General features: G+C 39.8%; 1 protein-coding gene across 1 annotated transcript in view; it reads left to right on the top strand.

Annotated features, from left to right (window-relative positions):
* MINPP1 (multiple inositol-polyphosphate phosphatase 1) overlaps positions 1-27,699 on the top strand; it is a 50,711-nt gene that overhangs the window by 17,257 nt on the left and 5,755 nt on the right. The window contains exon 4 of the mRNA XM_045437174.1: positions 347-480. Within this exon, the coding sequence (XP_045293130.1) occupies positions 347-480 (134 nt within the window). The remainder of the gene's footprint in view (positions 1-346; positions 481-27,699) is intronic.

Genomic DNA, 27,699 nt, shown 5'->3' on the forward strand with positions numbered 1-27,699 from the left:
TTTTTTCTTTTTTCTGTATATATATTTGCTATGACTTTAATTTTTGCAGAAAGGGGAAGTGAGCATGTCTTTAACCCTGTGTCGCGCGGGGTCCTGGGTGCTGGGTTAGGGCATGAGTGCTCCTCACTTGCTCTCGTGTGCCCTCCTCGACACTCCCACGGTTTGAGTTTTTGTGTCATCGTAAATCTGTATGTGTCATGGACTTACAATGGCAAATATAAACTCGACATACTTTGTGTAGAATGGCAGTTAAACAACGTAATCCTTTGTGAGAATCACTGTTAAATCAGGGAATCTGTTAACGTTAAAAAAATGTAATAACGATTTTTGAAATTTTCATTTTTAGGTATTAGAATATTTAAATGATCTGAAGCAATATTGGAAAAGAGGATACGGGTACACTATTAATAGTCGGTCCAGCTGCACCCTGTTTCAGGATATCTTCCAACACTTGGACAAAGCAATTGAACAGAAACAAAGGTAAAAACTTAATTTTTTTTAATGTGTCTTCTTAAATGCTCAACTGAACTTCTGGAAAATGTTTTATAATGGGTGATTTCAAAAAATAGTTTTGGGCCCCGTAGCTGTCTCTGTCGGTAGAGCATCCAACTTCAGCTCACGTCATGATCTCACAATTCGTGGGTTTGAGCCCCGTGCTGGGCTCTGTGATCACAGCTCAGAGCCTGGAGCCTGCTTCGGTTTCTGTGTCTCCCCCTCTCTATGTTCTGTCCCCCACCTGTGCTGTCTCTCTGTCTCTCAAAAATAAACATTAAAAAAAATTTTTTTAATAGGTTTTGCTTGTGTTTTTAAAAAATAATAACTAGACATACAAAAGAACGAGATGACATATGTGAGTTATGAGATATATACACCCTTTGTTCAACCCAAGATCTAGAACGTTACTAATAATTCGCATTTGCAGTGCTTCCCTTTTCCTGCCTCCTTGTGTTCCCTCTACTCCATGTCCCCTATAACCACTGTTCTGAATTTGCTGTATGTCAATGCTTTGCCTCTTTAAAAGTAGTTTTTATTGCAAATATATGTGTGCAAACAGTATGTTTGGTTTTGCTTACAGTCATATGCCTGTTGTCTTCTGGGACTTCCCCGCCCCCCCGCCCCAGCATTACATTTATAGTGTTCATCATATTGTTACCTATACTATAAAGTCAGAAAATAAACAATTTTATGTGGCACCTAGGTGACTCAGTCGGTTAAGCATCTGACTTTTGATTTCTGCTCAGGTCATGATCTCATGGTTTGTGGGTTCAAGCCCCACATCAGGCTCTGCAGTGACAGCACAAAGATCCTTGGGATCTGCTTTCTCCCTTGCGTGTGTGTATGCGTTCTCACTCTCTCTCTCTCTCTTTCTCTCTCTCAAAATAAATAAACTTAAAAAAATAAACATTTTTACTATAGTACAAGATTCAATGATATGTGATATTCAGTAACTAAATACCACAGTTTATGCTCTCTTTTGTCAGTGGACATTGGGTAGTTTCTATTTTTTGCTGTTATGAAATAGTATAATTAATTGTACATGGCTTGTGGTAGGAATTGCAAAATGTTTTTGAGTAAGACTCTCTCATGGAAAATCTTTTGTTAATCATCCTTTTCAAGTTTTTTTTAAAAAACTTCTCATAATTTAAACCTGATAGAGTCTAAACCCCATTTTATTTGACAAATATGCTTCCGTGAAAGCTTATGCATTCATAATTAGAGACAAAAATGCTATAAAGATGGAGACAGAAAGATGGAAGATTGTGTGTTTGATTGTGTTTGCAATATTAAGTTTTTCATATATACATGTAGAGAGAGAATTTGTGTGTGTGTGTGTGTGTGTGTGTGTGTGTAGCTCCAGTTCATGAAGTTTTCTTGGGTTTGATGGGAGTTAGGGAGAAAACTCAATTGAGTATTTAGTTTCTGCTACCAAATGATTTTTGTGGGGCAGAATAGTCAAGGCAAGTTCTATCTTTGAGGTAAGCATGAACTTTTTCCTACTTAGTTTTATGAGTGGTTTATAACCCATAGACTTCATAAGATAACGGATCTTTTCTATTTGTTCATTGTTTCTGTCTCATTGTTGAACGTGTTTTGGGAAACTTGAAATTGTGTCAGAAAGATTCTTGAATAAGTTTTTGTAAGATTTGCTATTATAATTTGATGCCAGATTTTAAGGTTAAGTTTATCTTCATGTTTCAAAATGAATATTACATTACAGAGTGAATTAAAGATGACCCAGATAAATGAAGAGGTATACTATCTTTATGGATTGGAAGATAGATTGATCATTTGTAGACTGAATGCAATCCCTATCACAGTCCATAGGTCTCTTTGTAGAAATTGAGAGGCTTATTCTAAAATTTATACAGAAATGCAAAGAAGCTTGAGGAGCTAAAACAATTTTGAAAGAAAAAACAACAATAAAAACTTAAAAATATTTCACTTCAAAATGTACTATAAATCTATAGCCATAGACAAAAAGACCAATGGAATAGAATCAAGTCAATAAATAAACTCATAAATAAACCCTTATATGGTCAATTTGCAACAAAGATGCCAAGGTCATGCATTGGAAAAAAGGATAGTCTTCAGCAGTTGGTGCTGGAACAGTTGGATAACCATGTGTTTAAAATGACACTTAGGCCCTTACTTCACACTATACAAGAGATAAAACTGTGAAACTCCTAGAAGAAAACATGGACGTGAATCCTTGTGATCTTGGATTAGGTCAATATTTCATAGCTAAAAAGCCCGAAAGCTCAATCTACAGCAAAATTGATAAAATGGACCTCCTCAAAATTAAAAATTTTTGTGCTTCTTGGGGTGCCTGGGTGACTCAGTTGGTTGAGCATCCAACTTCGGCTCAGGTCATGATCTCACGGTTGACGAGTTCAAGCCCTGCGTCGGGCTGTGTGCTGATAGCGCAGAGCCTGGAGCCTGCTTCGGATTCTGTGTCTCCCTCTCTCTGCCCCTCCCCAGCTCACGTTCTGTCTCTCTCTGTCTCAAAAATAAACATTAAAAAAATTTTTTTTAAAATGTTTATGCTTCTAAAAATATTATTTGCAAAATGAGAAGATAAGCTATAGACTTGGAGAAAATATTTGCAAAATATACATATATGTTTAAGGATTTGAATCCAGAATACATAGAGATGTTACCTCCCAATAAGGAGACAAACTAATTTTTAAAAAGAGCATAAGATTTGAATGGACAGTTAAGAAGATATGTGGATGGCAAATAAGTACAAGAAAAGATGCTTTTAACATCATTAGATGTTAAAACCACAGTGAAATACCACCAGTATATTCCCAAACTGGTTTTGAAATGATTTGAAAAAAAAAAAAAAAAAAAAAAAAAAATATATATATATATATATATATATATATATATATATATATATATATATAGGTCTCTTCCCCAAGTTCTTGACATAGGGCTCCTGAAACCCGTGGAATTTCCTGGGTGATAGGTGTATCTTTTGTTCTAATGAGGCAACTTTGGGTGGCACCCTGGACAGCCCCAGGATGAGTGTTGAAAGACCAAGCCTTGAGTAAGTAGAAGCTTGCAGTTTTCAGCCCTGAGCCCCATTCTCTTGAGAAGGAAGGAGGATTGGAAATGGAGTTAATGATGAATCGTGCTTGTGCGATGAAGATGTCATAAAAATCCAAAAAAACGTTTGTGGTTTCGGGAGCTCCTGGGTTGATGAACAAGTCGATGTGCCGAGAGAGTGAACTATTATGTAGTCCATGCCTCAAGAGGGCGTGGAAGCTCCGTGCCCCATCCCACGAACCTGGCCCTACCCATTGCTTCCATGTGGACATTCACCTGTATCCTTTATCGTATCCTTTTGTAATAAACTGGCAATGTGTTTTCCTGAGTTTTGTGAGCTGCTCTGGCAAGTTAATAAACCTACAAATCCTTTGATTTGTAGCCCAGTTGGATAGAAGCTGTGTGTAACCTGGGACTAACACTCATACTTGCAGTTGGTGCCTGGAAGGGGAGGGAGGAGCAGTCTCGTGGGACCGAGTCCTGAGTGGAATCTGACACTGGCTCCAGGTACACGGTGTCAGAGTTGAGTTAAATTGTAGGATACCCGGCTGCTATCACAGAATCGCTGGGTGTGGGGAAAAAGCCCCACATGTTTGGTATCAGAGGTGGTAGGAGTATGTAGTGTAAGAGTAGAGGAGAAACACAGGAGGGGAAGCCTGGGTGTTTTTCATACTCACTGGCTAAAATTTAAGTTAAAAAGAAAAAAGACTGTCCTAAATGTTGGCAAGATGTGTAGGAACTAGAAGCTTTACACATTGCCGGTGGGAATGTAAAATTTAATACAGCCACTTGGGAAAAGTTTGGCGGCTTCTTAAAAAGTTAAACATAAATCTACCATGATTTAGCAAATTTAGTCCAAAAGTACCCAATAGAAATGAAAATACATGTCTGCACAGACTTTTATGTGACTATTTATTGCAGTATTTTTCATAGTAGGTAAAAACTGTAAACATTTCCTTTGTCCACCAGCTGATAAATGAATAAATGCAGGTCTTATGTCCGTGTGATAGAATACTACTCAGCAACGAAAAGGAATGAATTACTGACAGATGCAGCAAAATGAATGGCTTCCAAGATATTATGCTAACTGAAAGAAGCCTGTTGGAAAAAGGAGGGGGAAAGAATGAAACAGTCTTTTGGTAAAAGTGGAAAGAATTTTTAATGAATTTAGCAACTCAGAAAAATGGAATCTTTCCTTAGAAATTTTGACAGGATGACTCCAAAATGCTTATGACATGTCATTGCTTGAAATGTGTTTTCATTATCAGTTCGCCTCCCTGCCTTGATAAAATACACTAACATAATTGAGGAGTCAAAACAAAAACTCAGGGCTCTTGCAGTTCCATGAGATGATCTGGATTGCTATAGACAGGACAAACCAGTGTTTGTTTTAAACAGTTTTGTTTTTTAGAGCCCATTTTGGTTCACAGCAAGATTGAGCGGAAGCTAAAGAGACTTCCCACCATTCCCTTCCCCATAGCTGTCCCTACTATCACAATCGCCTACCAGAGTTAACTTTTTAAAAAAATTTTTTTTCAACGTTTTTATTTATTTTTGGGACAGAGAGAGACAGAGCATGAACGGGGGAGGGGCAGAGAGAGAGGGAGACACAGAATCGGAAACAGGCTCCAGGCTCCGAGCCATCAGCCCAGAGCCCGACGCGGGGCTCGAACTCCCGGACCGCGAGATCGTGACCTGGCTGAAGTCGGACGCTTAACCGACTGCGCCACCCAGGCGCCCCTACCAGAGTTACTTTTTAAAAACAGGTTTGAGAAATAGTTTCTATATCGTGTAGTTCATCCATTTACATTGTGCAGTTCTGTGGCTTTTAGTATATTCAAGAGTTGTGCAGCCGTCACCACTGTTTAATTTTAGATCATTTTCACTACCTGAGAGAGAAACCATATGCCCATTAGCAGTCTCTCACCATTTACCCAAATGCTCCGAGCAGCAGGCAGCCCCTAATCTACTTTCTTTCTCTATGGATTTGGGTTTTCTGGACATTTCATATAAGTGGAATCATGTAATATGTGGTTCTTTGTGACTGGCTTCTTTGACTTAGCTAACGTTCTCAGGTTCATCCGTGTTGTAGCATGTGTCAGTATTTCGTTCTTTTTATGGCTGAATAGTATTCTGTCATATGAATATACCATATTTTGTTCATTAATTGATATCTGGGTCCTATTCACATTTTTGCTCTTGTGCGTAATGCTTCCGTGAGCATTTGCATACAGACTTTTGTGTGGTCATGTTTTCATTTGGCTCAGGTATATGCCCAGAATGGAATTTCTAGGGAGTCATGAAGTTTGACTCTCGGGAATTGTTAAAGAGTATTGAAACTGTAGCCATGTAGGCAATCTCTGACATGCGCTGGTTCCTGGATGTGATCTGTAGACAGAGAGTTCCAAGTTGGGGTTGCCCTGTTTACAGCGATCCAGATGACCTGCTGGGAGGTTTTCCTTGTTTTGTTTTTATCTTAAAGTGAAATTCCAGTTTTTAGCTTATTTTCTTACAATTTGTTTATCTTACCCACAGATGAAATACAGACGGAAAAATGGAACTAATTGAGGAATCATTACGTTAGGTAGTAGCCAACTCTGTACTCAGAAGCTAATGAGGCTAATTGTCGTGCGTGGCTCCTGGGATCAGGTGCAGTAATACAGAGGCAGTGTGATGCTGTAGGCAGGTACTTGGATTTCGTGTGAGTCCTGATTCTGCTTTGTTGATGTTGCAGATTCCTCACTTCTGAAAGGGGGCTGCGTCTGCTGACTGACAGGGTTGTTGTGATAATGAAATGAGATAATGTCTTCGAAGCACTTAGTATAATATGATGTTTCCATCAGCAAGATGAAGGAATTCTTACCCTCTTTTGGATGATTACTCCTTTATTTGTGGAGTTGTGAATTATTTGTGAATTAAAACACCTGCTATGATACATGTCAGGCAGTGTTTCAGGACCAGCAAACAATGATGAGTAAGACAGACTCCTTGCACTTGTGACTTACAATCTAGAAAAAGTAGAAATGTGTATCAGATTCACGGGTAATGGTGTAACTGTTCATGTGAGATTGTGAAACAGTATAAACAGTCAAAGGAAGGAGAGTTTGAGCTTGTATGACAGCTGATCATGTTGGCCACTGCCTCCTTTTCTATCTGAGGAAGGAGAGACAGCAGTAATTGTGAAGAAACTGGCGGGTGCTTTTCAGGGACCGGTTGTCTCTATACTAAAAGACTGATCAGAGTTTTAAAAAGTATTTACGTAGCTGAATCAAGATTAAATTGTCTTGCCAAAATTACCTTGATTCCAAAACCAGACAAAGACCCCACTAAAAGGGAGAATTATAGACCAGTTTGTCTGATGAACATGGATGCAAAAATCCTCAGCAAGATACTAGCCAATTGGATCCAATGATGCCTTAAAAGAATTATTCACCACGATCAAGTGGGACTTATACCTGGGATGCAGGGCTGGTTCAGTATCCGCAAAACAATCAATGTGATTCATCACATCAATAAAAGAAAGGACAAGAACCACATGATCCTCTCAATAGATGCAGAGAAAGCACTTGAAAAAATACAGCATCCTTTCTTCATAAAAACCCTCAAGAAAGTAGGGATAGAAGGATCATACCTCAACGAAAGACCCACTGCTGATATATCCTCAATGGGGAAAAACTGAGAGCCTTCCCTCTAAGGTCAAGACAGGGATGTCCACTCTAACCACTGTTAACTCAACAGACTATTGGAAGTCCTAGCCTCAGCAATCAGACAACACAAAAGAATAAAAGGTATCCAAATCAGCAAGGAGGAAGTCAAACTTTCACTCTTCACAGATGACATGATTCTCTATTGGGAAAACCCAAAAGATTCCACCAAAAAACTGCTAGAACTAATCCATGAATTCAGCAAAGTCACAGGATATAAAATCAATGCACAGAAATCAGTTGCATTTCTATACATCAATAGTGAAGCAGCAGAAAGTGAAATCAAGGAATTGATCTCGTTTACAATTGCACCAAAAACCATTAAATACCTAGGACTAACCCTAATCATAGATGTAAAAGATCTATATGTTGAAAACTATAGAAAACTTATGAAGGAATTGAAGAAGACACAAAGAAATGGAAAAACATTCCATGCTCATGGATTGGAAGAATAAATATTGTTAAAATGTCAATACTACCCAAAACAATCTATACATTCAATGCAATCCCAATCAAAATTGCACCAGCATTCTTAAAGCCAGACAAACAATCCTAAAATTTGTATGGAACCACAAAAGACCCCAAATAGCCAAAGTAATATTGAAAAAGAAAACCAAAGCAGGAGGCATCACAATCCCAGACTTTAGCCTCTACTACAACACTGTAATCATCAAAACACTATGGTACTGGCACAAAAACAGACACATAGACCAATGGAATAGAATAGAGAACCCAGAATTGGACCCACAAATGTATGGGCAACTAATCTTTGACAAAGCAGGAAAGAGTATCCAATGGAAAAAAGTCTCTTTAGCAAATGGTGCTGGGAGAAATGGACAGCAACATGTAGAAGAATGAAACTAGACCACTTTTCTTACACCACAAAAATAAACTCAAAATGGATGAAAGACCTAAATGTAAGACAGGAAACCATCAAAACCCTAGAGGAGAAAGCAGGCAACAACCTCTTTGACCTCAGCCGCATTAATTTCTTACTCAACACGCCTCCAGAGGCAAGGGAAACAAAAGCAAAAAATGAACTATTGAGACCTCATCAAAATAAAAAGCTTCAGCACAGCAAAGGAAACAATCAACAAAACTAGAAGGCAACTGATGGAATGGGAGAAGATATTTGCAAATGACATATCAGATAAAGGGTTAGTATCCAAAATCTATAAAGAACGTATCAAACTCAGCACCCAAAAACCAAATAATCCAGTGAAGAAATGGGCAAAAGACATGAAGAGACACTTTTCTAAAGAAGACATCCAGATGGCTTGCAGACCCATGAAAAATGCTCAACGTCACTCATCATCAGGGAAAAACAAATTCAAACCACAATGAGATACCACCTCACACCTGACAGAATGGCTAACGTTAACAGATGTTGGCAAGGATGCGGAGAAAGAGGATCTCTTTTGTACTGTTTGTGGGAATACCAACTGGGGCAGCCACTCTGGAAAACAGTATGAAGGTTCCTCAAAAAATTAAAAATAGAACTACCCTATGACCCAGCAATTGCACTACTGGGTATTTATGCAAAGGGTACAGGAGTGCTGTTTCAGAGGGGCACATGCACCCCCATGTTTATAGCAGCACTATCGACAATAGCCAAAGTATGGAAAGAGCCCAAAAGTCCATCGATGGATGAATGAATGAAGAAGATGTAGTGTGTGTGTGTGTGTGTGTGTGTGTGTGTGTGTGTGTGTGTGTGTGATGGAGTATTACTCGACAATCAAAAAGAATGAAATTCTGCTGTTTGCAACAATGTGGAATGTATTATGCTAAGTGAAATTAGGGAAAAATATATGACTTCACTCATATATGGAATTTAAGATACAAAACAGATAAACATAAGGGAAGGGAAACAAAAATAATATAAAAACAGGGAGGGAGACAAAACATAAGAGACTCTTAAATATAGAGAACCAGCTGGGGGTTGCTGGAGGGGTTGTGGGTGGGGGGGATGGGCTAAGTGGGCAAGGGACATTAAGGAGGAGCTTGCTGAGATGAGCGCTAGGTGTTACATGTAGGGGATAAATCACTGGAATCGAATCCTGAAATCATTGCACTATATGCTCACTAACTTGGATGTAAATTAAAAAAAATTTTTTTTAAATAAAAATTTTAAAAAACAGCTAAAAAAATTAAATCTTCTTAAATAGAGGGAAGAAGGTATATTTAGAGACTTCTGTCATATTTCTGTCCAAAAAAGCAAATTGATAGGATTTTAGGAGCAGTGCTACATTTAAGAATACTTCCAAAGAAAACCAACATATGCTCAGCAAAGAGAATAATAGCGTTTTAAAAAATTAATAGATTTTGTGTCTTAGAGCAGTTTTAAGTTCACACCAGTTTGGAGTGGGAATTGTAGAGTTCCCAACTACCTTCCCCTCCACATACACAGCCTCCCTCAACATTAATATCACACACACAGTGGTAGGATAAGACTTCAGTAGATTTTTCTGACCCATTCTGTCAGAACATTAACCTTTTTTCTTTGCGACTCTTAAAATCTTTTTTGTATTTGTGTTTAGAGTCTGTGTGTATGTTTATGAGCAGTATTTTGTCATCCTGTTGTCTGAGGGAGATGTCTCTCACTTCATGGTGGAGCCCCCAGGCTACAATTGCGTTCCGTGTACTACTACTGCGTAGGCAGGCTGTTCCCTCTTCATGTTCATGGTCAATCAGAGATCGGCTTCCGAGTTTATGAATACTTCTTCAACGTAATTTTAGGAGTCTGGTTTTACTTCACAGAAAAACTGGAGATTACAAACAATGTTAATTGGCGAGGGTCCGCATTTTGGCTGCGTATAGCTGCCCTTCAAGCTCAGGGTCCTTTACTCTTATTAGGATCTTGATTTTTATTTTCCTCCTTGAACCATCACCACAGTGATGGGATTAAAGTTAAAACCAGTACATTCACTATTTAAGCAAATTTAAGCAGCTTTTGCCATTTAAGCAGCTGTGATTAGAAAAGCAGATTGCGGGGGCGCCTGGGTGGCGCAGTCGGTTAAGCGTCCGACTTCAGCCAGGTCACGATCTCGCGGTCCGTGAGTTCGAGCCCCGCGTCGGGCTCTGGGCTGATGGCTCAGAGCCTGGAGCCTGTTTCTGATTCTGTGTCTCCCTCTCTCTCTGCCCCTCCCCCGTTCATACTCTGTCTCTCTCTGTCCCAAAAATAAATAAATGTTGAAAAAAAAAAAAAAATTTAAAAAAAAAAAAAAAAAAAGAAAAGCAGATTGCGGAGGGGTGCCTGGGTGACTCAATTAGGCGTCCTCTGTTGGCTCAGGTCATGATCTCATAGTTGGTGAGTTCGAGCCCCATATCAGGCTCTGTGCTGACAGCTCAGCGCCTGGAGCCTGCTTCAGATTCTGTGTCTCTCTTTCTCTCTGCCCTTCCCCTGCTCTCTTTCTCTTTCTCTCTCTCTCAAACATTAAAAAAATTAAAAAAAAAAAAAAAAGACTGAATTTACTAAAGGGATGAGACTATATGGATTTTATTCTACTGTACCCATTCCCCATTATCTCTGTTGATATATTTTTATCTTTTTAGATCGGGGTAATTCAATAAGTCACTTCTTTTTTAAAATAAGGTTTATATTCTGGACTGTGATTGCTTAGCTTCATGAGAGCTTTCATTTCATCATGGATAATCTCAGACGCTGAAATTGACTGCTGTCAGTATTTGTTACTATCGTTAAACTTACTAACTTTGTCTACTTTTTCACTGACTCTCAAATCTTGGTATTTTCAGATTTTGCCGTTGAACAAGGGTATGGCTTTTTAACGTTGTGTAGTTCCTTATTTTAACATAAGATGGCAGCATTGAAATTCACGTGGCAACAAGTGATTTTACTTTTTATTTTTTATAATTTTTTAAAGTTTATTCATTTATTATTTCCGAGAGAGGGAGAGACATGGAGAGCCCGCACAAGTGGGGGAGTGGTAGAGACACACACACACACACACACACACACAGAATCCAACGCAGGCTCCAGGCTCTGAGCTGTCAGCACAGAGCCCAACTTGGGGCTTGAACTCAACAACCGTGAGATCATGACCTGAGCTGAAGTCAGACACTTAACCGACTGGCCCACCCCGGTGTCCCAGCGGGTGATTTTAAATAGCTGTTTGGGTCATTTGGCCCGTGGGAATTAGGGAGGGGGGCTTGTCTTTTAAAGTTCTTGGAAATGTGTGCAGATTCTAAGTCCTCAGGACGTGTGTGCCGGTCGTTTTGCTCCCTTTCTGCAGTCAGGGTTCCATGGAGTCCAGGTGGATGTTCCAGCAAACTCTGGGAGTGCTGCCTGTGGAAAGAAACTGGCTAAATAAAGATTAAAATGTAACTAGTCTGGCTGTGCCAATGTCCATCTGGTTTTGGGAAAAACTTTTGGACTCTCCGTAGAGCATAGGTGTGTGGTGTCTGGAACTTTATCTCGGTGTCCACTCCTCGGTGCCTAGAACGAGCACGGGGCACATACAGTTGGTGGTCGGTACGCATCACAGGAGTGTCTGCAGTCCTCTCTTTCTCTCCCGTCTGTTGTCCCTCTTTTAGTCCGTGCTTCCGTCATGCAGGCGTCCCAGCCGCAAACTGCCTCATTCTGGACTCTGCCTCCCTCACCTTCTACCTCTACTCACTGTGTTGCGTTCTGTATTTGTCGTTTTGTGGGGTTTTTTGGTTTTGCTTCCAGATTTAGATCTGTTCCTTCCACGTTTTTTACCCCACCGCTCCGCCCTCAGTTCAGGCCAGTGTCTTTCTCTTAGATTGCAGCAACTCCTTCTAAGTGCTTCCCTGGCCTCAGCGTCCGCCTGCCTGGCTCCCGTGGATTATGCAGGCGGTAGAGGGTGTACATCTAAGTTACTGTCTCAGGGAGCTCATGTCCTAGTTTGGAGGATATTTATATAACAGCACTGAAACCGGTTTTTAAAACGCTCAAGGAGAATGAATTTGAACTTTGGGATTTGGTAAAGGCTTTTTGGTACGAGGCCTTGAGGTTGGTCACTGAAGACTTCTTTCAGTAACCTCAGTGTATCCACCCTTAATACTCGTTTTAATTTCTTTAAAAGGTTTTATTGACCTATCATTGATGTAAAGTTAAGTGGTACATATTTAAAGTGTACAATTTGGTGAGTTTTTACATACGTACATATACGTGAAACCGTCAGCGCAAGCAAGATAACGGAATATCCATCCTGTGCAAAGATTTCTTTGTGACTCTTTCCACCTGCCCCCATCCCCAGGCCAGCCGCTGATCTGTTTTCTGTCACTCTAGATTAACCTATTTTTTCTAGATTTTAGATAATGGAACCATCTACTGTATACATTTTTTGATTTGACTTGTTCCAGCATAATGGTTAGGAGATTCACCCACGTTGTTAGGGGTTGTTAGGCAGTCAGTCCTTTTTAAGGCTGAATGGTATTCCATCATACGGACACACGCCAGTTCGCTGATCCATTCCCCCTGCGGTGGATGTCAGGTGGTTTCCCATTCAAGGCTACTCCACGTGAAGCTGCTGTGAACTTCGGTTGTCCTGCTGTGGACCTGTGCCTTCTTTCCTGCCGGGTGACACCTAGTCATAGAATAGCTGAGTCCCCTGTCGGTGAACGTTTCCCTTTCTTGAGAATCGGCCAAACTCTTCCTGGCCGCCGGTGAGAGCTGACTTACTCTACATTCTGGCTGACGCTTGGTGTGGTAGGTCTTTGTAATTTGAGCAGTTCTGATGGGCTCGTGGCTCCTCATTGTAGTGTTAGTTTGCATCTCCCTAAAGACTGTTGACGCGCACCGCCCTTCACCCTAGTGTAATCTGCCGAAGTGTCTTCCCATCTTTGGCCGTTTTGTAAGCGGGTTGTTTCTCATCTTTTATCGTTGTCAGAGTTCTTTGTACATATTCTGGGTACAGGTCCTTTCTCAGATTTATGCCCTACAGATCTGTTCTCCTAGTCTGGGGTTTGCCTTTTTGTTTCTGTAAAAATGTCCCTTTTGGGCTGATGGTGCCCCGCTATGGAGCCAGGTACTCCCAAGCGTGCGTTTGGTCCCTGTACATTGGGAGGTTTTCCTAGTCTGCATTATGGGAAACAGACTACTCCTGGCCCTGGGTTAGCTTTGGGAATGGTTTCACCTGTTCCTTCCCAGTGTTTTCCCCTGGATTTGGATGGTTTTCTCAACTGTGTGCGGATCGGTGCCAGCTGCAACCTCGAGGTGTGGGTCCCCGCTAGTCTCTCTTCTCTGGAACTCGGTCCTGTGAATTCCGGCCAGTGTGGCCTCCCTGAGCCCTGGGTCCTGTCTCATCCACACGGGAAGGCGGTCACGCTCCGCCTGGGCTCCCCTTCCCCGTGCCGCTGCCTGGAAACCCTGGGCGGTGAGCTGGGGAAGCCACTTAGCTTTTCTTGCTCCTCCTCTGCCTCGTGCTGAGCGCCTCAGAACCACCGCCCCATGTAGGTTTTCAGGCTTCGGGTAAATCTGGTCCCTGTCGCTCCGTCTTGGCTGAACGCGGGTTATTTCGGTTGTATTTTTGCCTGAGAAAAATCTTTATGCTCAAGCCGTTTTAGTTCTACATTTGTGCTAAGCTCTCAGTCAAACTGATGCTTCCCCAGATGTCTCACGGGGCTGATGTTTCAGTCAGATGTATAAACAGACTTAGAAAATATCTTTTTTCCCTGGTAATTTTCTTCCCAGAGCATCTCCTGTGTCTGGCACTTAACGTTTGTGTCCTTACGTAAGTATGGGAATTGTCTGAGTTGTCTGAAGCTGGGTTTGAATTCCTGGATCGCAGTTAAAAACATACTCTGTGTCATATTGGTTGAGAGTGAAACATGAATTAAGAGTTTAGGAAGATCTGAGCTGAGTACGTGTAGAGGAAAAACCTGCAGTTATCAGTTGTTTTTATGATTGAGCTTCTTTGTGTGACTTTTAAGTACATCCTTGAGGTGTTTTGTGTACATTGAACATACATAGTCATCAACCCTCGTGTAACAACGTAATTTGAGACTTCAAATTCAATTTTGTTTTTTATTGAAGATTTAGTAAAATCTCCTTACCAACTTGTGTATGTAAAAGGGGGCTGTTAATTTGGAGAACTACATTCTTACCTCGCTAGATAGAGTTAGGTAATCTGCTTGCCTTTTTATTTCTGTGGTTCTCTATATTTGTTAATACAGAATATTGATTTGTTTCCTTATATTTGTATTAATAGTTTACATTTTCTATGCTGTTTTTTCCTTCTTAAAGCTAAAATGTGCCTCTTTTTTAAAAGTGGTTTTGGGGCGCCTGGGTGGCGCAGTCGGTTAAGCGTCCGACTTCAGCCGGGTCACGATCTCGCGGTCCGTGGGTTCGAGCCCCGCGTCAGGCTCTGGGCTGATGGCTCAGAGCCTGGAGCCTGTTTCCGATTCTGTGTCTCCCTCTCTCTCTGCCCCTCCCCCGTTCATGCTCTGTCTCTCTCTGTCCCAAAAATAAAAACGTTGAAAAAAAAAAATTAAAAAAAAAAAGTGGTTTTGTCTCGTTTTGGAAAATGTGACATTCCAAAATGCATTTGATAAAAATACATTTTTATCAAAAGAAGAGAACAGAGTTACTGGTATCCTACTTCACGTCTTTGTATTCCTTGTTGTTTGGGAGACTGTTCTAAGAATTCTAAAGGATAGTTGTTACAAGTCGGGGATAGACGTGAACTTGACAAATGTGACCAATGGATCATAGAACTCTGTGTTGGGGACACCTGGGTGGCTCAGTCAGGCGCCTGACACTCGATTTCAGCTCAGGTCGTGATCTCACCGTCGTGAGTTCGGTCTCTGCGCAGACAGTGTGAACCCTGCTTGGGATTCTCTGTCGTCCTCTCGCTCTGCCCCTCCCCCACTCGTGTGCTGTCTTTCTCGCAAAATAAATAAACGTTAAAAAGAAAAGAAGTCTGTCTTGGTTGATGGATCAGAATACGGAAAATACAGAAAGATTTCATCGGCTCAGACATTTGAAATACAGGTCTCATTAGGGTAAGATTACTAGGCTTCCCCGGAGCCCACGTGGTGCAGGAGGCACAAACAGGTGCGGGCCGTACCTGCCTCGCTGTCCCTCAGGATGTCAGACCGTGACACGTAGCGCGGGGAGTCTCGGCTCCCAAGGCTGTACTCCCGGTTCTGTGGGTTCGTGTGTTTCTCAGGGATAAAGTCCCAGTCCTTGAGTCAGATTCTCAGTGGTCGTGTGTCCCCAGAAGCTTATGGCTTCAGTAGGTATCGAATCCGTGCCTCAGTACCGAGGGCCCGGCGGCTCCTGCTCTAACAACACTGACGTCTTTCCACCAGAAGACTGCATTCTTTTGTTACAGGTGAGAACTTGGTACCTCCCGTGGGGACACCCTGAACCTCCCAGCCTTGTTCCTGGGATGGTCACGACAGAGAAGGCCACACGGAACCAGAGAGAGAGTGGGATGTAGTGTCTTTGGATTGCCTTCAACAGTCCAATGAAAAACATTATGCGCCGTGGTCTTAAATTAGGAATCGAATAAACTGAGAAGTGGTGTTTTCCCCCACATCCTTTCCCCTTTTATCCTCCCACACATTATAGTCTCTCATTCCTCGTGTTCTGACCCCCCACGCCAACACACACGCACACTCCCTTACTTCCTCATTCAGACACACACTCGTCCTACCCATTTCCCGTTGCCAATATTTCGGGCTTAATCATAGGCCAGCTTTGCTTTGAAGAAGCTTGGGAATGAAACCCACCAAAGTTCTTACGCCGCCTCAGGACTCTGGTGTATTCAAGGAGAAGCTGGGGATTTGGTTCTTTAAGTAGCAGGCGGGCCTCACTGGATGTAAATCAGTTCCTAGTGGACGGCCCAGAGTATTTCTGAGATTTATTTTCTGTTAGGAGACAGAGCAAAGAGCGGGGTGTTCTTGAAATAGAACCACTTAACTTCAGAGAAATTATTGATTTACTTTAGAGAACCTGGTACATATCTTTAACGGCTTCTGATAAAAATAGGGCCATAAATAAATACTCTTAGGTATTTGCTCTGTCATCTTTAGAGCTAGAAAAACAAACAAAAAACCCTTTGTGCGTATGTCCACACAAACTCCACAGCTCTTTATTTAGTCTCCACTAATTGAAGATATCCAAGTCCCTACTTTTAGTGCGTGGATGTAATTTAGGATAGAAATACAATATGTTTTCCATTTAACATTAATGCTGCTTAACTTTGTCAAAGAAAACTGAGATGTGAGTAAGTCTTAAAAGGGGGGGCAAACACGTATACGCATGAGCAGCTGTTTAAAGGGGAATCGTATTAGCTCTTTGGAGGGAGAATATACTTTTTTTTGGTCACCCGTATTCTCGTGGTAGTAGTTTGTTCCTTTGTTTTTTTAATTAACGAACTTAATTTTTTAGAGCAGTGTTAGGTTCACAGCAAAACCGGGCAGAAAGTACAGAGTTCCCATAAATTCCCTCCCCCACCCCAACACACACCACACCACAGCGGGACCTTCGCTACACTTGATTACCCTGCACTGACACACCTCGTGGTCACCAGAGTCCACGCTTACGTTAGCGCTCACTCTTGGCCTTCTACGTTCTCTGGGTTTGGACAGATACACACCAACATCTGCCCACCGTTGTAATGTCCTCCACGATAGTTTTACTGCCTTCAAAACCCTCCGTGCTTTGCCTGTTCATCCCTCCTTTCCCCCAACCCCTGGCAACTACTGATCTTTATACTGTCTTCATAGTTTTGCCTTTTCCAGAATGTCACATATTTGGAGTTGTACAATAGTTAGCCTTTTCAGAATAGTTTCTTTTACTTAGTAATACGCATCGAAGTTTCCTCTGTGTCTTTTGATGGCTTGATATCGCATTTCTTCTTAGAACTGAGTAGTATTTCATTATCTGGATGCAGCACAGTTTAGTTACCCCTTTACCTACCAACAGGCCTTCTTGGTTGCTTCAAGTTTTGACAATTATGAATAAAACTGCTGTAAACATCCACGTTCAGGTTTTTGTGTGGACATAACTCTTTAGTTCGTTTGCATAAATAGCAGGCAGCGCAATTGCTGGATTGTATGATGAGAATATGTTTAGTTTTGTGAGAAAACCTCCAAACTGACTTGCACAGTGGCTCTATCCGTTTGCTTTCCCACCAGCAATGAATGAGAGTTTCTGTTGTCAGCCTTTGGCATTGTCAGTGTTCTGGACTTCTGCTGATAGTGGAGTGGTGTCTCATTGTTTTAATTTGCAATTCCCTAATGATGCGTAACGTTGAGCACCTTTTCATATGCTTAGTTGCCATCCGTTTATCTTCTTTGCTCAGGTTTTCTGTTCAGGCCTTTGGCCCATTTTTAAATTTAGAGGGTTGGTGGGTTTTTTTATTGTTGTGTCTTACGAGTTTTTTGTATATTTTAGATAACTCCTTTATCAGATATGTCTCTTGTAAATATTTTCTCACAGTCTGTGACTTGTCTTTTTATTCTCTTGACGTTGTCTTTAGTAGAGCAGAAATTCTTACTTTTAATGAAGCCCAGATTATTAATTTTATCTTAAATGGGTCACGCCTTTGGTGTTACATTTAAAAAGTCCTTGCAATACCAAGGTCATCTAGGTTTTTCTCCTACGTCATCTTCCAGGAGTTTTATAGTATTGAGTTTTACATTTAGGTCTGTGATCCTTTTGAGTTAATTTTTGTGAAGGGTACAAGGTCTGTGTCTAGGTGCAATTTTTTTCACGTCCGGTCTTCCAGCACCATTTGTTGAAAAGATTGTCTTTGCTCTATTGTATTACCTTTGCTTTCTGATCTTTACTTTGTCAAAGACCGGTTGACTCTATTAACAGGGGTCTATTTCTGGGCTCTCTGTTCCTTTCTATTGGTCTGTTTGTCTTTCGCCAGGACCACACTATGTTGATTACTGTAAAATTACTGTAAGTCTTGAAATCAAGTAGTGTCGATCCTGCAACTTTCTTTTTCTCCTTCAGTGTTGTTTTGGCTCATCCATATTGTTTTGCTTCTCCGTGTAAACTTTAGAATCAGTTGTTGTTATCTACAAAATCACTTGCTGGGATTTTTATTAGGATTGTATTGAATCCACAGATCAAATTGGGAAGAACTGACATTTTGACGGTATTGAGTCCTCTTTGATTCTTTCGTAAGAGTTTGGTACTTCTTCTTATATAGATCATAGACATATTTTATTTTATACCTAAGTATTTCATTGTGATGGTACTAATATAACAACACTGTGTTTTTAATTTTAAATTTCCACTTGTTTATTGTTGGCATATAGACAAGCAGTTGGCTTTTATGTATTAACCTTGTAGCCTGCAAACTTGCTGTACATACTTATTAGTTCCAGGAGTTTTTTGTTGATTTTTTGGATTTTCTACATAGACAATCATGTCATCTGCAAACAAAGCCAGTTTTATTTCTTCCTTCCTAATAGGTATACCCTTTTTTCTTGTCTTGGAGTGTTAGCTAAGACTTCCAGTATGATGTTGAAAACTAGTGGTGAGAAGAGACATCTTTGCCTTCCTTGTACCTGATCTTAGCAAGAAAGCTTTGCATTAAGTATGATGTTAAGTGTAGCTCTTTGCATATGTTCTTTATCCAGTGGAGGAAGTTCCTCTGTTCCTAGTTTGCTGAGAATTTTGATCATGACTGAGTGCTAAATTTTGTCACATGGTTTTTCTGAAGCTCTTGATAACATGATTTTTTCTTTTTTGGCCTGTTGATGTGATTGTTCGCATGACTTTTGAATATTGAGCCAGCCTTGACACCTGAGATAAATCCTACTTGGTTGGGGTGTATAATTCTTTTTATACATTGTTGGTTGGATTCAATTTGTTAATATTTTGCTTAGGATTTTTGTGTGCTTCTGTCTTCATGTATATTGATTGGTTGTGTTTTCTAGGGATATCTTTGCCTAACTTTGGTATTAGGGTAATACTGGTCTCAGAATGAGTTAGGAGTTCTTTCTCTTTGCTTCTGTTTTCTGGAAGTGCTTGTAGAATTTCTTCCTTGAAGGTTTGGTAGAGTTCACTGGTAAATCCTTCTGGAAGGAATCCTTTTGGGAGGTTATTAACTACTGATTCAATTTTTTAGTAGATATAGGCTTACTTGGATCACCTATTCTTGTGTTTTGGCAGGTTGTGTCTCATTGAATTGGTCCATTTTTTCTAGGTTATCAGACTTAGGTATGGAGTTCATAATATTCCTTTATTATCTGTTTAATGTTCGTGGGATCTTTGGTGATCTCATTTCTTTCTTTTCCGATATTAATAATTTGTGCCTTCTCTTTAGTTAGCCTGGCTAGAGACTTATTGATTTTATTGATCTTTTCAAAGAACTAGCTTTTGATATTGTTCATTTTTTTCTAAAGATTTCTCTGTTTTAAATTTCACTGATTTTTGCTCATATTTTTTATTTTATTTTCTTCTGCTTACTTTGGATTTGATTTGCTTTTCTTTTTCTACATTCCTGAAATGGAAGCTTAGATAGTTGGTTTTAGATCTTTCTACTTTTCTAATATAGGCATTAAGTGCTATAAAATTCCCTATAAGTACTGTATTCACTGCATCCCATAAATTTTTGATAAGTTGTGTTTTCATTTTCATTTCATTCAAAATGTTTTCAAATTTCTTTGGAGTTAAATTTCTTTTGAGAGTTCTTTGACCCATGTGTTATTTAGAAGTGTGGTATGTAACCTCCAAGTATTTGGGGGTTTTCCAGTTGTCCTGTCAGTGATTTCTAGTTTCATTACATTGAGCGAATGTCACACAATTTCTGTTCTTTTAAATTTTTTAAGATGTGATTTGTGTCACAAAATGTGGTCTCTTAGTGAATCTTCCATGTGAAGTTGAGGAGAGTGTATAATCTGCTCTTGTTGGATGAAGTCCTCTACAGATGTCAGTTAAATCCAGGTGATTCATGGTCTTGTTGAGCTTAATTTCTCTTTACTGACTTTTTAGCCTGCTGGATTGGTCCATTTCTGGTAGAGGATTGTTAAAGTCTCCAACTATAAGAGAGAGTTTATCTGTTTATTTTTGTAGTTCTGTCAGTTTTTGCCTCATGCATTTTGTTCTGTTAGGCACATACCTACATACACATTAAGGAATATTCTATCTGCTGGGAGTACTAACCCCTTCATCAATATGTAATGCCCCGTTTATCCTTAATAACTTTCCTTGCTCTGCAGTTGGCTCTGTCTGAGTTTATATAGCTACTTCTGCTTTCTTTTGATCAGTGTTCATTAGCATGCTATATCTGTCTCCGTTAGTTTACTTTTAATCTGCATTGAAAGTGGGTTTCGTGTAGGTAACATGTAGTTGGGTTTTGTGCTTGATCCACTCTGACAATCTCTTTTAGTTGGTATATTTTGTCCATTGACTTTTTCAGTGATTATTAATACAGTTGGATTAATATCTACCATATTTGTTACTATTAGCTGTTTCTTGCCCTTGTTCTTTGTTCCCATTTTATCTTCCACACTTTTTCTAACTTCTGTGGTTTCAGTTGAGGATTTTATATCGTTCCATTTCCTCTTCTTTCATAGCATATCAGCTGTGTTTCTTTTCTTGGTGGTTGCCCTAGAATTTGCCGTATGCCTGCACAACTAACCTAAGTCTGCTTTCAGATAACACTGTTAGCACTTCAGGGGTAGTGCACGCACCTTATAGCAAACTGTTCCCGGTCTTCTTTCCTGTCCCTTGCGTCATTGCTGCCATTCATTTTACTTGCACATAAACATACGTGTGTGTGTGTGTGTGTGTGTGTGCGCGCACATGAACATGCATATATAATCAAGTGCGTTATTGCTATTATTATTTTGAGCAAATTATTATCTTTAGGTCAGTTAAGAATAAAAAAATACAGTAGCTCAGTGGGTTAAGTGTCCGACTTCAGCTTAGGTCATGATCTGTCGGTTCGTGAGTTCCAGCCCCACGTCGGGGTCTGTGCTGACACCTCGGAGCCCCGAGCCTCCTTTGGAATCTGTGTCTCCCCTCTTTCTCTGCCTCTCTCTCTCTCTCACACTCTGTCTCTCAAAAAATAAAGAAGTGTTAAAAATTTTTTTTTAAAAAATCATAAACATTTTTATTTTACCTTCACTTATTCATCTTCACTGTTTTTCTTTATGTAGATCTGAGTTTCTGACCTACAACTATTTCCCTTTCTCTGAAGAACTTCTTTTAACATGTCTCGTGAGACATGTCCACTGGCAACAAATTTCCTCAATTTTTGTCTGAGAGAGCCGTTATTTCTCTGTCACTTTGGAAGGATGATTTTGCATGGTACAAAATTCTATGTCGGTGGGCTTTTTCTCTCAATACAGAAATACTTCATTGTCTTGCTTGCATGACTTCTTTCAAGATTTTTTTCTTTATCTTTGATATTATGAAGTTTGAATATGGTATGCCCACGTACAGTGGGTGGTTTTTTTGTGGTTTTTTGTTTTTATTTGCTTGGCGTTTGAGCTTCCTGGATCTGTGGTTTGGGGAAATTCTCAGTCAGTATTGCTTTAAATATTGCATCATTTTCTGTCTTTCTCATCTCCTTCTGGTATTCCCATTACACATGTTAATTAAACCTTTTGTGATGGCCCCACAGTTCTTGCATATTCTGTTCTGCTTTTCCCAGTCTTTATTCTCTGTACTGTTCAGTTTGGGAAGTTTCTGTTGTTATGCCCCAACTTGGAGATTCTATCTGTGTCCAGGTTACAGACACATTCCTCGCTTCTGTACCATGTTTTTAATGTCTGGTACTTTTTTGATTCTTTCTTAGAATTTCCATCTCCCTATTTACATTATCCATCCATTTTTGCATGTTAATATTAGTTGTTGTTTTTCTTTTTTATCCTGGGAGGGGTGGATGCACAAACTGGGGAGAGGGGCAGAAGGAGAGAGAGAGAGAGAGAGAGAGAGAGAGAGAGAGAGAGAGAGAATATCTTAGGCCCCATGCTCATGTGACGTGGTACTCGATCCCATGAACCATGAGATCATGACCTGAGCTGAAATCAAGAGTCAGATGCTCAACCAACTGAGCCACCCAGGCGCCTGTGAAGCCCTTACATATTAATCATAGTTAAAAATTCCTGGTAATTCCACCCTTATCTGCCATACCTGATTCTGGCTCTGATGTTTTTTCAGTCTCCTTAAACTATGTTTCTGCCTTTTAGTGTACCTTGTAATTTTTTTGTTTAAAGTGGGCATGACGTACTGGCTACAAAGACCTGTGGTAGATAAGCCCTTAGTAATGTGGTGGTGAGGTATAGAGTCCTGTAGACCTGGGATGAGGTCTCAGCCTTTTGATGAGTCTGTGGCTCAGGCTGTGAACGGCACCAGTGCTTCTCACTTCCCCATCCTTAGGTGGCACAGGACGGATGGAGGTGGCTAGAACCAGGTATTTCCCTGCCCCTAGGTAAGTTAGACTCTGGTAGAACAGTTTCTTCTGAGGGTAGGCCTTGTTAAGAGGAATAGAAAGCTCCGTGTCTTTCAGAATGGTTCCTTTCCCCTCCCCCTGCCAGAAACAAGAAGGGATTCACTGTGAGGACCTGGCTGGGTTCCTGGAGGTAACGCTCACTAAGTGTGGGTGCTCCCCAGGGTCCCTCGATGTTTTTAACTCTGACTCGCCCATATTGAGCCCCTAGCCATTCGTCACTAACAGTTGAGGTTTTCCCACCATGACCCGGTGCCCGCCGTCTGTGTCTCCAATTTGGGGGGTATCACTTTGCCTTGTGAACTTTGGCTCAGGTCATGATCTCACGGTTCATGGGTTCAAGCCCTGCATCGGGCTCTGTCGCGCCCTCTCTCTCAAAATAATATATAAACATTAAAAAAATATATACCTAGAGTTTGATATTTTGGCAGTTGAGTTTCAAACAATAAAGTAAAAATCAATTTACATGTTGCTTAATCATTGTAAGAAAAGAAAAAAAGCATTCTGATGTTCTTAACTATAAGGAGATCCCTGATTTGTACTAGAGAGTATAAAATGGCTGAAAAATTATTGGCTTTATTCTTTGGAATTTTATACCTCGTAATTATAAGTTAGATGTTTTACTTCTACTTTCTTGGGGAGTCTTGAAGAAGATTACATTATTACATTTAATTTTAACACTGGAACCATTAAGGATTACTAAGATGAATTTGGCTAGGAAAACATAAAATAGTGAAGAAAAACAATTATGTTGGAAACTGAAGTGATTTATATTGTGAGCTATAATTTAATGGAACTACTTTTGAGTTAGTACAAAAAATACTTAACATTCTTTTAGATTTCTTACCTTATTTAAGAGTGTGTTAAATTCTTTTTACCTTAACCCAACCTAGACATTTAGTGAGCTCTGAATTCTTTTTTTTTAATGTTTATTTATTTTTGAGTGAGAGAGAGAACACAAGTCAGGAAGGGGTCAGAGAGGAGACACAGAATCTGAAGAAGGCTCCAGGCTCTGAGTTGTTGACCCAGAGCCCGACATGGGATTTGAACTCACAAACTGCGACGTCATGACCTGAGCCGAAGTTGGCCACTTAACCGACTGAGCCACGCTGGTGCCCCTGAAATTTTTTAATGCCAAAGTCAAGAAAGAGATTTTTAAAATTGTGTAAAACTTGGAAGTGCTTAAAGAATTTTTAGGCCACTTCAGGGTTTCAATTTTATGTTCATGTTGATAATATATTTTATAAAATATCCTAAGGCATTCTTTTCTATTTAATAAGCTTTTTCTCTATGGGATAAAATTTCTCTAAGCCAGATTTTCGATAGTCTGCTTTCTTGACATTTTTGAAAAGCCATAAACCAAACCAATTAAGTGTCTTGTATGCTCAATAAAGATTTGTGCACACACATTTATGACTGATTTACATATAGCCCATGAAATGATCCTTCTTTTCAGGTGTGGATGAAACAAATTAATGAATGAAACAAATTAATAGCTAATGTTTTTCTAGTGAGTTAAGAGATCACTTAGATAAGTAAGTTAACCCCAGTTTTTTCGTCTGTTAACGGGCGATGATAATTTCCATGTCGTAGGGTAAACCAGCCGTGACCCTTTACTCAGCCACAGTGGGCAGCATTTCTGTTGTAAGACTTACTAGGAATGTATTTGTGACCCTGCTGAGACACCGTCTCCTCTAAGTTCACCCAGCTCTTCCCCAGCCAGGAGGGTTTGCTTCCCTTTGTTCATTTCCCTTAACACTTACACGAGTGCTAATCTGCAAGAGCCAGGAACGTGTTTTCTTCGGATTTTTTGTTCTTTCATCTTTATAACCTTTCTTATTTTTTCCTCCCCTTCTAAAAACAGATAAGCACAAACAGCAAAAAACACCTAGCATGGTACCTGGCACTTGGCAGGGAATGATCAGACCTGTCACCCCTATAAGCTTAAAATATTTTTATCTGGTTATTGTAGAAAATACAACCTGCAAATAATTGTAAGTTCCTTATTTCCTACATACACATTTGGATTTCTAAGCAAATTAGTGTTTTCCGTGTTTAAGACTGTTTTGGGGAAGGCTATGTTAGTTTTCGCCCCATAATTAGTAGTTATCCTTGTCTCAAGTTATTATTATTGTATTGGTGAATTTAACTATTGGTGAATTAACTATTTGCCTGGAATACTTTTTTATTGAAGTATGATTAATATACCGTGTTATATTCGTTCCAGGTGTACAATGTAATAATTCAACAGTTCTGTACCTTATTCAGTGGTCACCATAAGTATAGCCACCATCTGTCACCCAACAGCGTTACCTTACCGATTATGTTCTCTATGCTGTACTTTTCATCTCTGTGACCTATTTATTTTGTAACTGGAAGTTTGTACCTCTTAATCTACTTTATCTATCACACGCATACCTCCCCCCTGGCAACCACCAGTTTGTTGTCTGTATTCGAGAGTCTGGGGTTTTTTGTCTCTTTTATTTCCCGTTTGTTCATTTGTTTCTTAAATTTCATTTAACATAATACCCTCTAGGTCCATCCACATTGTTGCAAATGGGTCCTTTTTTATGGCTGAGTAATATTCCATAGTGTGTATATACCACACGTATAGAACACCTCTTTATCCATTCATCTGTGAATGGACGCTTGGGCTGCTTCCTTATCTTGGCCACTATAAATAATGCTGCAATAAATGTAAAACATTTTTTTTTAATTTAGACTTATCAAATGGCAGAAGACATTAATTTTTGTTAACAGAGCTCCCTGTGTAAATCTAATATATAAACTAACTTGATTTCCCATAAAATTCCTGAGTATTTTCAAAGCATGGTTTTCCTCAACTTTCTTCTAAAAAATAGCTGATTTTAACACATAACTGGCAGTAAAGCAAGTCAAAACAGAAAACGAAGTTTGATTGCTCTTTCTACATAAAGAGCCTTCAGGTTTAAAACTTACATGTGGGTCACAACCTAAATTTAATTTTTTCTGCAGCTTGGATGTCATTACTGTGACTTTGGACTCATGATTTGTACATAGCTGTGTTGGTTTCTTCCCTTTCCCTAGCACGCATTTTTTTGTACATGTGCTTGTTATTTGTCTCATACCTTTCTTTCCATTTTCTCTTTATCTGATTGACTTTTGAGTCCAAGTATATGGGGCTGTGTCGTCACCACTGTCTGTCATATACTCCTATGTGGGTATGCTGTATACAGTTCTACGCAGTAGTCACGAGCCACACGTGCTCGTTCATTCGGCACTTGAAAATGGGGCTGGTCTGTATGGAGAGGTGCTGTGAGCATGAAGTACACACTGCATATTGAAGACTTGATAGCGAAAAAGAATGTAAAATAGTTCATTGATAATATTGCTGTAATTTGTTGAAACTAGAAAATTCTGTATCGTATATTGTCTTACATTTGTTGGAGTTCCTCAGTGGGGAAGAGAGGAGAGTTGCTGACTGGTGTTTCTGCAGGACTCTGGAGGTATTGCTGCGATCCTTCCTGACCTCTTCCCATCCTGATGGATCCTGTAGATAATGGCAGTGGAGCATCAGGATGAGAGCCTGTCCTGGCTTTGCAGTTGCTTCCTTGTACTAGATGACTTAAAACGTAAACCAGAGCAGGTGACCCTCAAACAACAACAGATTTAAACTGGGTGGGTTCACTTATATGGGCGTTGTTTTTTGTTTGTTTGTTTGTTTGTTTTTTCAATAAATGCAGTGTAGTACTGTGAATGTAATTTCTCTTTCTTAGGACCTTCTTAACATTTTCTTTTCTCTACTGTGAGAATACAGCGTGTAATGCATATAATGTACAAAATATGTAATATATTGCATTATGTATATATACACTGTAACATGCAAAATGTGTTACATGTATTATATACAGTCAATAGCATATTATAAAAAACAGCAGTCAACTGTTTATGTTATCAGAAAAGCTTCCAGTCAATGTATTATATACAGTCAATCAGTAGTCTATGATAAACAGTTAACTGTTTATGTTATCATCAAAAAGGCTTCCAATCAACAGGAAGCTAGTAGATAAGTTTTTGGAAGTCAAAAAGTGGTACACAGATTTTTTTTAATTTATTTTAATACATTTATTTATTATTGATAGAGACAGAGCACAAGTGGGGGAGGGGCAGAGAGAGAAGGCGACACAGAATCCAAAGCAGGCTGCAGGCTCTGAGCTGTCAGCACAGAGCCTGACGCGGGGCTCGAACTCACAAACCGTGAGAGCATGACCTGAGAGGAAGTCGGATGCTTAACCGACTGAGCCACCCAGGTGCTCCGGTACACAGATTTTCGACAGCACAGAGGTTTGGTACCCCTAACTCCTGCATTGTTCAAGGGTCAACTGTATTTTTACATAACTTACTTTATTATGTATTACTATTAAGTTCCATTATATTTACATTATGACAGTGGTATTAGCTTTGGCTTGCATTTATTCAGATGTATAAAGGCACCAGGTAAGTAATGAATGAATCCATCTTGGTTAGACAGTGTGCAGTGATAGATGTCCTGGGCAGTGGGTATATATGTCCTCTCCGGAGTAACCCTTATTCCTTTTCAGCTAATTATTGCCTTATGGGAGCATATGTTGTCAGGTCTTTTAGGTTTTCAAGAGGAGCCAAAAATCTGTGGATTTTTAAGAATCTGAGATCCACCCAATCTTTAAAGACTGACAAATAATGCAAAATTCAAAACTAGTTACGTAGATGAAACCAAATATAACTATGGTCTAAATGATAGTGCTTTGTAACTTTGGGCCTAAGGGGATGCTTCTTGGAAATAAATACAGACTTTAAATACTTTAGATGACTGAATTAAAAAATACACCAATTAAGAAGAGGGAGTAACTCCCCCCCAACTCCCTCTTCTTGAAGTGCTTATTCCCTTTTAGAGAATATTAATCTCAGAATAGTGGATAATTGAGAAATAGTATGTTACAGTTTCTATGTATTTTTTGAGTATTTCTAGTACTGTATACTTTTATTTTTTGTAGTGATGTTTTTCTGCTCCTTATTCTTCTATT

The sequence above is a fragment of the Leopardus geoffroyi genome, chromosome D2 (assembly GCF_018350155.1).
Source record: "Leopardus geoffroyi isolate Oge1 chromosome D2, O.geoffroyi_Oge1_pat1.0, whole genome shotgun sequence".
Taxonomy (NCBI): Eukaryota; Metazoa; Chordata; class Mammalia; order Carnivora; family Felidae; genus Leopardus; species Leopardus geoffroyi.